The 15,792-nt window shown below is 41.9% G+C and overlaps 1 protein-coding gene across 1 annotated transcript in view; it reads right to left on the reverse strand.

Moving 5' to 3' along the window:
* The window catches only part of ARL13B (ADP ribosylation factor like GTPase 13B), an 87,096-nt gene that overhangs the window by 55,710 nt on the left and 15,594 nt on the right, over positions 1–15,792 (reverse strand). The window contains exon 2 of the mRNA XM_059688049.1: positions 5,362–5,432. Coding sequence (XP_059544032.1) covers positions 5,362–5,432 — 71 coding nt within the window. The remainder of the gene's footprint in view (positions 1–5,361; positions 5,433–15,792) is intronic.

Below are 15,792 nucleotides of genomic sequence, written 5' to 3' on the forward strand. Positions count from 1 at the left end.
GGCTCCACCCCTACTTCCTGCTATCACTGGCCTGGGCGGCAAAGGCACCTGATTCTCCGATCATGGCTGGGGGGCAGGGCAAAGGCGGCCCCAGGGCCGCCTTTGCCCTGCCCCCCAGCTCTTAGCTCCCCCCTGGGTTTCCGATCACTGTCAGTGGCAGGGGGCTTCTTCCTGCTTTCCCTTTCGCCTCCCTGCATTGTGCCTACATATGCAAATTAACCGCCATTTGTTGGCAGTTAACTGCCAATCTTAGTTGGCAGTTAATTTGCATATAGCCCTGATTAGCCAATGAAAAGGGTATCGTCGTACGCCAATTACCATTTTTCTCTTTTATTAGTGTTGATGTATTAATATCCAACAATCGTAGGGACCAATTTACACAAAGAATTTTCCCACCCAAAATACCGATAGTTCTTTAGGAAATTTTAGGAAACAGCATTGGATAGAGAATCCTGGATTATTTTATCTGAGCACATGGCTTTTTAGGATAAAGACTACAGTCCCTAGTCTCTATAGCAGTCAGGTGTGGCTGAGAGAGCAGATTCTAGGTAGTGTGCTGGTGGTATATTGTTAGACGTTTAATTGGGTCAGTGGAACTCTGATAGGTAGTGTTTACCATGTCCATGGTGAAAATACTCCCACTACGGACAATTTCAAATTACCAACATGAGATACCAGAACACAGAGTTGGAAAAGAAATGTGCACATTTGGCTCTTGCTTAACTGATAAGAGGCAATAAGCAGGAGCGAGACCCAGAACACCACTGATTCCAGTCAATGGCAGGTGGTGTCCTCTGGTCCCGCACTTAAAGGAAAGGAGGATGGCCTCCCCTTGCCCTTTATCTCTTCCTTCCAGTTGAAATGCATTAGAGTCATGAGCCACAGTGGACCACATAGGCAAGGGAGAAAACTTGTAATGGCAAACAGGAGAGGGAACTTGAGTCCCTAACACCATGGAGCTACTATACCAGCCATAGACTGCTTTTGGCTGCATTGTTATGAGAGAGAAATACACTTCTATTTTTAAAGTCACTGGTATTTTAGGTCTCTGTTAGAACAACCACATCTATACAATTAATACAAACATTTTGACACCCCTGAAGAAGAGAAGTTGATGCATGACCCATGGACACAGACAATAGGGTGGTGAAGGCCCGGGGTGGGGGGCGGTCTGGAAGGGGTCAATGGGAGGAAAAAGGGGACATATGTAATACTTTCAACAATGAAGACTTTTTTTAAAAAAGAGAGAAATTAAGCTCAAGATAGGGAAAGTACTCTTAGTTTAGGAGGCTATAGTAATGCTATAGATGAGAGACACTGTAGGTCTGGATTTAGACAATGGCAATACAGTTAAAGAGGAAGGAGATATATCTCAAAAGAAACAAGCAAATATCAAAAACAAAGAAACAGAGAAGAGCCATAAATAAGCTGAAGAGAAGTCATGAGTAAAATGTTTTAAGAATATTGGCTGCAACACTTAAGATGTGACCTAAACTGTAAAACAAATAAAACTATCCTTTGGGAATTTACAGTTTGGAGAGGTGGAGAGATAAATAAACAAAAAGGCAATTAAGTAATGATTCAAGCAAGTTTAGTAAAGGTAAGAGTAGACCAAAACAGAGGAAATAGTTCTACTCATGATAACAGATGAAGGCAGCAGAAGATCAGAAAGGATTTCATTAAGAAGGCAACTGTATTACAAAAATATATATTTGGAGACAAGTAGCTATTCTATCTTAAAGGCTCAATTTGAAAAAGTTCAAGTACTTCTATATAACTGGAATCTTTAAAAAAGAAAAAAATTAGTCTCTGGAGTGTGCTGAAGAGTAAATATGAGGTGAAGAACAAAATCAGAGCCGAAGTTAAAGGTAGTTTTGACTATTTGTTCACTTGACACCTTGAACATCTTCTAACTCTGATAAAGAAACTAATGGCTACATGAAGGTGGAAATCAGAAGAGGAAGGTCCACAGGGGAGGAGACCTTTTTCTGCCAAGGGCCATTTAGCTATTTATAACACCATCTGTGGGCCTTACAAAATTATCAACTTAAAAATTAGCCAGCAGCCCTAACCGGTTTGGCTCAGTGGACAGAGCGTCGGCCTGTGGACTCAAGGGTCCCAGGTTCGATTCCGGCCAAGGGCATATACCTTGGTTGCGGGCACATCCCCAGTGGGGAGTGTGCAGGAGGCAGCTGATCGATGTTTCTCTCTCATCGATATTTCTAACTCTCTATCCCTCTCCCTTCCTCTCTGTAAAAAATCAATAAAATATATTAAAAAAAAATTAGCCAGCATTTGATCAAACATTTAAATAACTCACAGCTAATGCTTTGGCAGGGCCAGACCAAACGATTTTGTGGGCCTTATATGGTCCGCAGGCCTGAAGTTCCCTACCCCTGGTCTAATGGAAAGAGGATACTCTAGGTACACATAACAAATTAGATGATCTGATGAGCAGATTCCTAGAATCTGTTCCCTTCAATGTTAAGACTTTGAAAGAATAGAAGAAGGGAAGATGTTTAGATAAAGGAGTCATGACTGGAAAGCCAAATCTGACTCACCAATGCTCTTGTTTTTTTTAATCCTCATCTGAGGATATGCTTTTACTGATTTTAGAGGGAGAGGGGAAAGGAGAGGGGAAAGGAAAGAGGGAGGAAAAGGGGGGAGGAGGCGGAGGGAGAGAGAAACATGGATGTGGGATTGACACCAATAGGTTTCCTCCGGCACATGTCCCATGAGATGACACGCCAACTGAGCCAACCAGCTACGGCTTGCCAACTTTTTGTTTATTTGTTTGTTTTTAACAGGTGTTGATCATCACAGATTTTGCTGCAAGAATCTTTGATTCTGAAATATAGGAGCCTGTGTAATTTTATCTCTAATTTTCCAAAGGCACCAAATGCCTGCCATTGACTTTTTCATTGAGTGCCTACTGCAAAGAATGTGTAAATCCTCTCTCATTTTCTGCTCTTATGACTGCAGTTTTTGAGTTCTCAGGCTAAGAATGTGTTTTACATCTTAAAATAATTGCAAAAAAAGGAAAAAGAAAATTTCATAACACACCAAATAAAGTTTCATTAGAACATGATCATGCTCATTTGTTTACACACTGTGTATGGATGGCTTTCATACTAGTATGTTAGAATTGTATAGTTGGAAGAGAGCATATGATCCTCAAAGGCTAAAAGATTTACTATCTGGCTCCGCAGAAGTTTGCCAAGCCTGGTTTAGACGATGACAGCGACTGCTCTACAATATCTAGGAGATAGCATGAAGGTACCATAGCTTTAGAACAGTGGTTCTCAACCTTCCTAATGCCACAACCCTTTAATACAGTTCCTCATGTTGTGGTAACCCTCAATTTCATTGTTACAAATTGAACATAATTAAACCACAGTGATTAATCACAAAAACAATATGTAATTATATATGTGTTTTCCGATGGTCTTAGGCGACCCCTGTGAAAGGGTCATTTGACTCCCAAAGGGGTCGCGACCCACAAGTTGAGAACCGCTGCTTTAGAAGAATCCACAGACAATATGCCATTTACATCTAATATCACATAGTAAAATTTGAGGTGACAAAGTATTTTTCTCCAACAGCAAGTTTTGCAAAATGTTAATTTTCTTTTATAAACTTGCATAAATAAAAGCTCCCTGACTGTCTGTATACATGGTATCTTCTTGAAACATCCATTTTCAGAAACAAATATATGTTAGGTTTTCTCCCACTTCATTCCCTTCAGACACCTGGCTGGTGCTATATCTCCTAGGTACACAAAAAACTCCCTAGCACAGTTATTTCTATACTAGAGGCCCAGTGAATGAAATCCATGCATGGGTAGGGTCCCTAGGCCTGGGTGGTGATCAGGGCCCATCAGATTCCCCGCCTCCCCATCTCCTTGCCTCCCCGCCTCCTCCTTCCCTCACTCCCTCAGAGCCCCACTGCCGCCGTTGCTGGTCTCCCACCATGTTCTGCACCAACCCCTGGTGGTCAGCACATCTCATAGTGAGCAATCGAACTCTTGGTCGAACTCCTGAGTTTGCATATTAGCCTTTTATATATATAGGTTGTAGTACAAAGCACTGAATTAAGACTAAATAAATACATCCAATAAGTTATAATGTAAATGGCATAAAACCCTTTAACAATACAGAGGTCCTATCTATATATAAAACCCTAATATGCAAATAGACCAAACAACCGGTTGCTATGATGTGTGCTGACCACTAGGAGGAGCATGTGCAGAACATGGTGAGCGTCAGCAGCAGGCGGCAGAGTGTGGAACATGGCAGGCATTGGCCATAGCGGGATGGTGGATCAGGTGAGGAGGGGCGTCAGACCAAGGCGGGGCACTGGTCGCTGTCATCGGGGCGAGTCTCTGACTGTTACTAAATATTCTTTGCTCCCACACACTGCGGTTCTGCCCGGCACCCACACCTACTGCTGGTGCCAGCCCTGCTTGCACCCGCTGCCGGTGCCAGAGCCGCTGCTCATACCCACTGCTGGCGCCGGCCCCTATCACTCAGTGTTGTCAGCAGGTGCGAGCGGTAACTGCCGGCCCCAAGTGCTCCTCAGGACCTCTCCACCTCCCCCTGCTCCTGAGGGGTGACTGGGGCAGCAGCTACCGCTCGCACCCACTGACAGGGCCGGCCCCGCTCACACCCACTGCTGGCACCAACCCCAATCACTCTGCGCCATCAGTGGGTGCGAGCAGAGCCGGCACGGTCAGCACGTGGGAGCGGCAGCAGCGGGAGTAGGGCTGCCGGCAGACAGGGGACCAGAGGCCACAGCAGGAGGGGCCGGGCGAGAGTGCAGAGGATGGGCCAAGACCCACCCCTGTGCCCACCGCAGCCTGGCGGCCCACAGTTCCTTTCAAGGTGCACGAATTCGTGCAATAGGACCCTAGTCTTCAAAATAATTCTAAAACTTACATATCCTATTGAAAACATCAAAAGCAGCACACGGTTGTGCTGGCTAATTATATTTCTACCTCCCTTTCATTTAGTGTAGCCTTGTGACTAAATTCTGGCCAAGAAGGTATAAGTAGAAGGTGGGTATCCTTAAAAACAGGGGCATGTAGTTTTTTTACTTTTCCTTCCTATGGGCTAGAAGACCAATGTAATCCCTATTAGCTGATAAAAGACCTCAAGGAGCCTCTGCATCTTTGCATTTATTCAAATATGAAACATGAAAAAAGGCTGGTATTATGAAGGCGGAGTCTATTCACCACATTAGCCACAGTACAGTGAGAATATAAAATAACGGAGTGCATGCTACCTGTACTCAAGGAATATGTAATAGAGAATGTAAATAGATAAATAAATCGGAATAATTTAGTAATAAATATTTCCTGCTTACCTCCTTGGATTCCTTTTGCCGTTGCCGTTTTACCAGCATTATCAAGTCCCACCATCACAAGAGTCACCTTTCTTAAAAGAACAAAAATTTTAAAATTACTTTGAGTTAATTCAATACTGGAAAAAATAAAAGCAAATACATTCATCCAAGCAACATTTAGGAGGATCTGCTATACAAGACAATCAGCTAGATATTAAGGGTAAAATGATGAATAAATGTAGACTAAAAAGCAAAATTCATGAAGAATACCTTTAAAGTATTATCCTTTCATTCTCTAAGCAAAAAAAAAAAAAAAAAAAAAAAAAAGAGGGGGGGTGGGTTGGATTGTACAATAGAAACCCAAAGGATAGAGAAGAAATAAGGAAAAGAAAAGAGAAAAATGGAGGGAGGGAGATGGATTCTGACATGAGTTATGTATCATGACTAAAGATGAAATGTTCTAGTTAATTGAATTCTAAGGATTATCAGAAATCTGTTTTTCTTATGAAATTACATAAGAAAAGAATTATTGTTATATTCTAGGCACTACTTGTGTACTAAACTCTGTCTTTAGAAATATGTAGCACCTTACCAAGTACAAAACTTACATATAGTATAGTCACATGACTATTAAGTGCTAACATATTTTCAAAGAGCACTACAATTATAAAGCTTAAAATGTATCTGATGATATAGCTAAACTTCACAGAATCAGAAAAAAAATACAGTCTAGTTCAATTTTACAGCTGAAAAGTCGTAAGCCCAGAGTTGGAAGACGTAAGACAATGAATAGGTTTAACAAGAACCAAAACCTAATTAATTCACCTAAATCCTAGAAAATTCTTTAACCTGGGACAGGTTACAAAGGAACCAGTATAAAGGAACAAACCTATTACACTGGTCCTATTAACATGACAATTCAGTCCACCACTAAAACTCATTTCTGTTCTAGGCTACACTACTACACAATATGAGACGAGACTGTCCATTAACAGCATGGATTTGAGAATACAGAGAGAAAGCCACAGCATAACACAGCTAGCTGCTGGGTTAAAACCACAAGGCACCCTAGCCAGTTTGGCTCAATGGATAGAGTGTTGGCCTGTGGACTGAAGGGTTCTGGGTTCGATTCTGGTCAAGGGCACATGCCCGGTTTGCGGACTTGATCCCCAGTGGGGGGGGGGGGGGGGGAGGAAGATGCCGGAGGCAGCCAATCAATGATTCTCATCATTTATGTTTCTCTCTCTCTCCCTCTCCCTTCCTCCCAGGAATCAATACATATATATTAAAAAAAAAAAAAAAAGCACAAGGCTATGGGAGGCAACCAGTCAATGTGTTGCTCTCACATCGATGTTTCTCTTTCTCTCTCTCTCTGTTCCTCCCTTCCTTCCACTCTCTCTGAAAATTAATGGAAAAAATATCCTCAGGTGAGGATTAACAAAAAATAAAATAAGTAAATTATGAGTTATATATTATGTTGTAAAGTGATTAAGTACTATAGGAAAAAGAACGGAGCAGGATAAAGGGAGCAGTAGTGGGAATAGGAGGTGGGTTGCAGTTTTATATAGGGTGACCAGGGTGGGTCTGATTGAAAAGGTAAAGCCTGAGCAAGGCCTTGAAGAAGGGAGTTAGTCATCTAGGGCAAAAGAGAACAGCTGGACCAAAGGCACTGAAGTGGGGACATGCTGGCATGTTCCAGTATCAGCAAGAAAGCCACTGTGGTAGAACTCAGTGAGAGCCCTGGCCCGATGGCTTAGTTGGTTAGAGAGTTGCCCGGTGCACTAAAAGGTGGCAGGTTCAATTCTCGATGAGGACACATATCCATGTTGCAGGTTCCATCTCTAGTCAGGGCCCATATGGAAGGCAACCAATTGATGTTTGTTTCTCTCTCTGGCTCTCTCTCCTCTCTTTCTCTCCCCCTTCCTCTCTCTAAAATCAATAAAAGCATATTCTCCAATGTGGGTTAAAAACAAAAACACAACAGTGAGAAAGGGGCAGGGAAGGGCAGATCAGAAACACATCAAAGGCAAGATCATGCAGGACCTTATACACTATGGTGAGGACTTTGGCTTTTGTGAGTGAAATTAATGTACTCTCCATGTTAATTTCCTTTGTTATCCTGAAGCCTCAGTCTTTTCCAAATGTTTCAACCATCCCTACCCACGATGGGGAATAACTGGAAGGATGTCTATGCTTGAGTCAGTGAAAGAACAAAGCAAGCCACAATTAGCAGCATCCCCATACACCATGCCCAGTCAGCCAGTGCCAGGATCAGAGAGAAAGCCAAAGAGATCAACAGCGATTATGAATTTAAGGAGCTGAGATAGTATGTAGGTACTACTATCCATGTGAAAATTTTACCTGCATTATCAATTTTGAAAAATATCAGATTATTTCTTGAGAAAGCTGTGAGGTATTTAGAGTATAATTTATTATTTTGTTTGAAGAAGTTGTAACTACCAAATATTAAGGAATGAGATTTAAATGCAAAATACTTTCCTAAACAAAATATAGTAAATGACTATACTAAAAAAGGTAAATAATGTAGCATTTTAAGCAATATTTTAGAAAATTCAAGACACTACATATACAATGAATTAGACTAAAATTATATTAAAGTTAATTCAATTGTTCTTTACTAATTTATAATTCAGTTCAAGATCTACAGTACTACTAACATCACCATGAGCCAAAACAATTACTTTTGGGAACAAATCACCATTCACTGCTTGTTTGCACCATTTATTCTATAAATATTGATTAAGCACCTATTATAAAATAGCAAATAAACATCCACAATCCCCAGCCCTCATAAACCATAGAGCCTAGCAAGAAAATAGGCGATGGAGAGGTAATTATGTGTGATGACTGTTGTCGAGGGAAAGCACAGGCAGCCACAGGAAGAGATAACAGGCAACTGTGCCTATTCTGGAAGTCAAGGAAGACTACACTACAAATATGCAGCAGCTGGGTCAGCAGTTCCTAGAAACATCATAAAACCTTTCAAATCCCTTATAAGACAAAGTAAAACATCTTAAATTACCTTTTAAGGAAAATGGCCCCTCATTCTCTTAAATGGGTAGCATCTTATGTCCACCTCCCCAACTCCACCCTTGTTAATATTTCAGTTTTTAAAAAAACTTCTAGCCCTGGCTGGTGTGGCTTAGTTAGTTGAGTGTCATCCCATGTACCAAAAAGATCAATGGTTCAATTCCTGGTCAGGCCACATGCCTGAGTTGCAGGCTCAATCCCCAGGGGGGGACATGCAGGAGGCAGCTGATACATGTTTCTCTCACACATCAAGGTCTTTCTCTCCCTCCCTCCCTCTTCCTCACTCTCTGAAAATATTTTTGTAAAAATATTCCAAATTATTACTATTACCCATTGTTCTTAAAGCTAGCTACCAAAAATGTTAGCTTTTACCTTAAATGTTTCATTATTTAAAACTGTATCTTGCCCTAGCCAGTTTGGCTCAGTGGGTAGAGCATCGGCCTAAGGACTGAAGGGTCCCAAGTTCAATTCTGGTCAAGGGCATGTACCTTGGTTGCGGGCATATCCCCAGTAGGGGGTGTGCAAGAGGCAGCCAATCAATGCTCCTCTCTCATCATTGATATTTCTCTCTCTCCCTCTTCCTTCCTCTCGGAAATCAAAATATATTTTTTAAAATGTATCTTTATTGTTGAAGGTATTACAGATGTCCCTCTTCCCCTGCCCCCCCCCAGTAGACCCCCCTTTATCCTACTCCCGCCCCGCTCTCAGGCCTTCATCACACAATTGTTGATTGTCTATGTCCATGGGTTATGCATATCTACACTAATAGAAGACAAACATGCAAATTGACCGTACCTTTGCTACACCTTAAGCCATGCCCACCAGCCAATCAGAGTGACTATATGCAAATTAACCCAACCAAGATGGCAGCCAGCAGCCACGGAGCTGGAGTGAGCAGGAGGCTTCGTTGCCCCAAAGATGGAGGAAGCCAAGCTTCCTGCTTGCCAAGGTGACTCTGAGTTCCACTCAAAGCAACAAAGTTTCAATTATAGAAGGCAAATAAACCCCAGATACATGCTTTCAGCCAGCTGTGGCCACGGAGCTGGAGCAAGCAGGAGGCTTCCCTCCTGCCTGCCCTGGCCAGCTCCGAGCTCCTCTCAAGGCAACAAAGTTTCAATTATAGAAGGTAACTAAATCCCAGAATAAAAAAAAACGAAAAAAACAAGAGGCTGGGAGCTTCCGTTGCTGGAGGGGGCTTGGCTAGCCTGAAAAGGGCCCTCAGCCCCTCACCCAGACTGGCCAGGCACTCCAGTGGGGACCCCCACCCTGAAAGGGGTGTGACCAGCCTGCAAACACCCATCAGCCCCGCACGCAGGCTGGCCAGGAACCCCAGTGGGGTCCCCACCCTGATTCGGGACACCCTTCAGGGCAAACCAGCCAGCCCCCACCCATGCACCAGGCCTCTATCCTATATAATAAAAGGATAATATGCAAACTGACCCTAACAGCACAATGACTGGGAATGACTGGTCACTATGACACACACTGACCACCAGGGGACAGACGCTCAACGCAGGAGGTGCCCCTGGTGGTCAGTGCACTCCCACTGGGGGAGCTCTGCTCAGGCACAAGCCAGGCTGACGGCTGCCAGCACAGCAGTGGTGGTGGAAGCCTCTCCCACCTCCTCAGCAGCGCTAAGGATGTCCGACTGCAGCTTAGGCCTGCTCCCCACTGGCAAGTGGACATCCCCCAAGGGCTCCCGGGCTGCCAGAGTGATGTCTGACTTCCAGCTTAGGCCCAATTCCCCAGGGAGCAGGCCTAATCCAGCAGGTGGACATCCTCCGAGGGGTCCCAGACTGCAAGAAGGCATAGGCAGGACTGAGGGACACCCCCGAGTGCACAAATTTTTGTGCACTGGGCCTCTAGTATTCATATAATTTTTTAACAGGATATTAGGTTCAAATAAAAATAATTCTTCAAACATGAAATTCACTTGGAATATTGTAATCATGCTGAGATGAGCACAAAATAAGCCTCTCTCTGGATTTCTATTTACTTTGACTAACCTTGCAAATTAGTTAATTTTGAAGATCATTAAGCCATATACTTGAAAACATGGATTTAATTAAATATTTGGGGTAATTAAAGCCTTAATGAATAATTATAACATTAGCAGTACAAATAAAAATCACACTGTGAATTCCGACATTCCTAATAAAACATTAAATTTGTACATTCATAATAGAATGAATTTACAAGGTTAACATTTACCTAACACTCAAAATTCTATTTAACTCTTTATATAATGAAGATGTTACAATCTAATACATGTTAAAACGTACATGCCACTATAGTCCTTTAAAATATAGTAAATTATCACTGACTGGAAACAGTTTGGCTGTGGTGGTCTATGACCAACAATAAGAAGAAAGATTGTCTATGCCTGTTAATCTTGTGATTATTGATCAAATACATTAGTCCTTCAATTGAAAAAAAATAACATACAGTGTTTAGATTTACAGTATCTAGAAAAGTTGCCTAGTAATAAATCAATCATTTAGTCATTTAGTCAGACAATAATTTATGAAAAAGTACATCAGACACTAAACATTGTGGACACAAAAATGCCTGAGACATATTCCCTATGCCAGAGTGCTCATCCTCTGAGAGTGACTAAAATGTAAACAAATATTGGTAGATTGTGACATGATAACAGTTTAAAATGCTCATCTCTATACACAAGATGCTAAAGGAAAACAGAGCAAGGGGACTTTATCCAGCCTAGAAACATAAAAAAAATCAGGGAAGCTTCTTTCACAAAGTGATGCCTCAGCTAAGTTCTTAAACTGGAGTTTGCCAAGCAATGGGAATGTGAAAGCAGAAAAAAGGAGGAAGAGATTCCAGACTGAGAACACTGTCTAAGGAGACACCACATCAAGGGGGTGCGAATTGGCAGCGTGTTGAGTTGCTGAACCCAGGAGTTAAGAACACACTTCAATACAGCAGCCTTAAACAAAAGGAGAACATGCTCGTTAGACTCATACATAATCACAAGTCAGTACAACCATGTATTGAGTCTAAAGGGAACTTGACATCTGCTACTTAAGAAATCAGTATTGCCTGGCCCATGTGGCTCAGTGGTTGAGCATCGACCTATGAACCAAGAAGTCACATTTCAATTCCTGGTCAAGGCACATGCCCAGGTTGTGGGCTCAATCCCCGGTGGGGGGCATGCAGGAGGCAGCCAATCAATGATTCTCTCTCATCACTGATAATTCTATATCCCTTTCCCTCTGAAATATATATATATATATATATCCAGTATCCTCAAATAGTAAATAATCTAACCTTTACAGAAGTTGAAAGTGACCAATTCACTCACTACAGTTATTCCTGATGTTTAATTATATAACCAAACTATAAAGGCTGATATGGGAAGAACTCTGGTATTGTAAGACATGCATTACATTTGTATAGTAAGTAACATAAAAGGGATTGTAGGCACTCATATATAGCCATAAACCTGGTGTAAGATCTGTGTTCAAATCCTAGATTTGCCACTTCCAAGCCTGGGACACATTATTTAATTTCTCAGCATTTCATCAGTAAAATGAGGATAATAACAATATCCAATCCAAAATTAAATAAGACAATGCAAGTAAGGTGCATAGTGCTTGTGGCACATAGTAAGTGCTCAACCAACAGCTACTCTTATTACAGTATCAAATTCAAGACAGGAAGTCCACGAGATGAGACCAGAGAGATGGGCAGGGACCAGGTAAGGAGGAGGATTAAGGGGTTCAGTTTTGCACATGTTAAGAGTGGTACTTGTCTGACACTGAAGTCTGAAGCTGGAGGAGATATTTGGACTGGGTTTGTGAGACATATCCGTGGTAGTTGAAACTATGACAACAGACAAAAGAGCCAGACAGAGCACAGGAGAAAGAGGCACCGTGGACAGGGGAACATGGAACTCTGAGAATCTTTGAAGAAATGCTTAAAATTGTGATGAGAAAGAAATGAGCAGACCAAAGACATGGCAGCACTGGAGCAGTTTCCGGAAGGTAAAAAATGAACACTATCAAAGAGTGCAAAGTTTTGTAAAATAAAGGTATGTTTTTAGTAGTTGTTCCAAATTAAGTACCTCAGAAATAAATGCTTTCGGTTTTTCCCAAACCCTGCAATAACCAATGCTTTGAATTTATATAGCATGTCTTGACAGTCCAAAGCTATTTTACCCTGTCATTTATCTTCATACTGTCCCTGCAAGTGGAAGAGGTACAAGTTACTCAAGGTTATGAAATGAGTTAAAGCAGAATTAGGTAAACAGTGTAAGGAGTGGAAGAAGGAGAAATCATGGAGCTAGCTAAAACTACAAAATGTTTTGCAGAAAAAACAGGATAGCAGAAACACAGGATGTTTTTCTTGCAAGTGCAAAATAAAATGTTGTAAAAAGGCCAGGAACCAATCACAGAGCAGCACAGACAGACAAAGAGCGTGCCTTTAGCAGATATAAGGAGAAGAGCAGAATGCTTTGGTGGCAAACCATTTGGGTTCCCTCCCTGAGTGGGGAGTCTGTGTTTGCCTGTAATAAACTCCTGCCTTGCTTGAATTCCTCTGGTCTATGGCTTCATTTCTCGATTCCATGAGACACGACCCTGGGAAGAATTCCAACTCACCAGATCCAGTATCAGTTACAGTGATAATAAGAAGTTAGTCAACAGCAGTTTCCATGTGAAGTTTAAATACAATGGTTTGTAAAAACAATAATTATTATTATTTTAAAGGATAACTTGAACCATTTTGATAACTTGAACCATAAGACTTACTCACATTCATATATATACTAGAGGCCCAGTACACAAAAATTTGTGCACTTGGAGGGTCCCTCAGCCTGGCCTGTGCGCTCTTGCAGTCTGGGACCCCTAAGGGGATGTCCACCTGCTGGCTTAGGCCAGCTCCCTGGGGACTGGGCCTAAACTGGCAGTCAGACATCCCTCTGGCAGCCCGGGAGCCCTTGGGGGATGTCCACTTGCCAGTGGGGAGCAGGCCTAAGCTGCAGTCAGACATCCTTAACGCTGCTGAGGAGGCGGGAGAGGCTTCCACCACCACCGCTGTACTGGCAGCTATCAGCCTGGCTTGTGCCTGAGCAGAGCTCCCGCAGTGGGAGTGCACTGATCACCAGGGGGCAGCTCCTGCATTGAGCATCTGCCCCCTGGTGGTCAGTGTGTGTCATAGTGACCAGTCATTCTCAGTCGTTCTGCCGTTAGGGTCAATTTGCATATTATCCTTTTATTATATAGGATAGAGGCCTGGTGCATGGGTGAGGGCTGGCTGGTTTGCCCTAAAGGGTGTCCCAGATCAGGGTGAGGGTCCTGCTGGGGTTCCTGGCCAGCCTGGGTGAGGGGCTAAGGGCCGTTTTCAGACTGGCCACACCCCCTTCAGGGAGGGGGGTCCTGCTGGGGTGCCTGGCCAACCTGGGTGAGGGGCTGATGGCTGTTTGCAGGCTGCCCAAGCCCCCCAGCGGGGACCCTCACCCAATGAGGGTGTGGCCATCCTGGGTGAGGGGCTGATGGCTGTTTGCAGGCTGGCCATGGCCCCCAGCCACCCAAGCTCCCAGTGGAGGCTGGCTGAAAGCAGGTATCTGGGATTTATCTCCTATAATTGAAACTTTGTTGCCTTTAGCGGAGGTCGCAGCCGGCCAGGGCAGGTGGGAAGCTTGGCTTCCTCCATCATTGGGGCAACCAAGCCTCCTTGCTTGCTCCAGCTCTGTGGCTGCCAGCTGCCATCTTGATTGGGTTAATTTGTATATAGTCGCTCTGACTGGCTGGTGGGCGTGGCTTGGGGGCGTAGAGGAGGTGCGGTCAATTTGTATGTTTCTCTTTTATTAGATTAGATATACACATAGATCTACTAGTACATCAGGTATCCAGGTAGTCTGCCTCATTTCCATCAAGACAATTTATAATTTTTTCCCCACATTTAGGCCTATCAGAATCATAATCTAGTTTCTGGATGTAATAGGTATATTACCTAGTTATAGGTAAATTAACTAAAGTCATAAATTGCATGCTGTTAATAAAAGCTACCCATGATGTTGATGAAAATCAAGTCATAGTATTTTTCTGCTTAAAGTCCTTAAACAGAATCAAGACCAAACTCTGTAGACTCTTCTTCTGCCACTCCCCAGCAGGCCTATAAGACCAGGAATTCTCCCAGTCCTTCCTGACCATCTGTGTGACCACAGTAAATAGATCCTAACTTTGTCGTGCAACTTATCATACAGTCTCCTCTACTAAAATCTCTCTTCATCAACTCTGTAGCCCCAGGATCAAATGTGTGAGGCATCCTTACTGAATGAAAAAACATAAATATAACATGTCATTCCCCCATTTGCTGAGTAAAAATTAAGCAAAATTAAAGTATATAACATTAAGCAAAAAGGTAAATATACAATTTATAAAACTCTTTACCTCAAGGTAAAAGTTCAGTATTAAAGGATGTAATTAAAATCAGATATCTTCTAACATCAAACCGACTAAGGTTTTCTGAAAAAGTTTACATGCTCATGGTTTCGAGGTAATAATTAACAGTGTTTATTTCAATTAACAGTTAAAAATGTTTTTAAAACTGAAATAACTTCCAGTAAAAAAAAGGAAAGTAGGGATTAAGAGAGTAAAGGCCTGTTTTATATATTTTAACTCATGGTCTCTTTTTATATAAAAATGTACAACGTAGCATACCAGAAATATAAGCAACATAATATTGGAGTTTTAACTTAGACTCAGAAAACACTTGAATTTGAATATTTTCTGAATGACATTACTGCAATCATTTGAACATCTACAAATCTAAGGAAGACAATACTTCAAAGGAGGTCATTACATAAAAGCTATTTCTAAAAAATATTATACAAATCAAAATAAAATATTTCATTAAAAAACAAAATTTGAGACATCAAAACTGATATGTATTACCTAAAATATTTAAAACTAATGGAGCAGATTCTAAATTTACAAGTAATAAACACATACATGGAAAGGGATTTGGAAACAGTTTTATAACAGATAGTTAAGAGAATGAAAAAAAAAACCCTACCACAAAGAAAATGACACAATGAAAAAAATTATGATGTGATTTTATTGTGCAAGTGTATGACTTTCTGAGATTTTAATTCAGATAGTACAGCCCAGGACAATAGCACACCAAAAACACTATCTGAACTCATGGAGTACTAATAAGTAGTAAGAGGATCAAACCTGGGATCATATGCTTTTAAATCTTGGCCAAGTGAAATTTTTAGTGTCAGTTAGTTGATTTCTAAAATATAAAGGGATAGAATCAGGATATCTCTAGGTCCTAACATACCCTGAAATTCTAAAATTCTTACCCTGAATAAACAAGAAGCTGTTGGGGGATAAAAAGAAATGTAGGATATTCCAGTTCTGCATACAACACATC

The sequence above is a fragment of the Myotis daubentonii genome, chromosome 3, assembly GCF_963259705.1.
Source record: "Myotis daubentonii chromosome 3, mMyoDau2.1, whole genome shotgun sequence".
NCBI classification, from domain to species: domain Eukaryota; kingdom Metazoa; phylum Chordata; class Mammalia; order Chiroptera; family Vespertilionidae; genus Myotis; species Myotis daubentonii.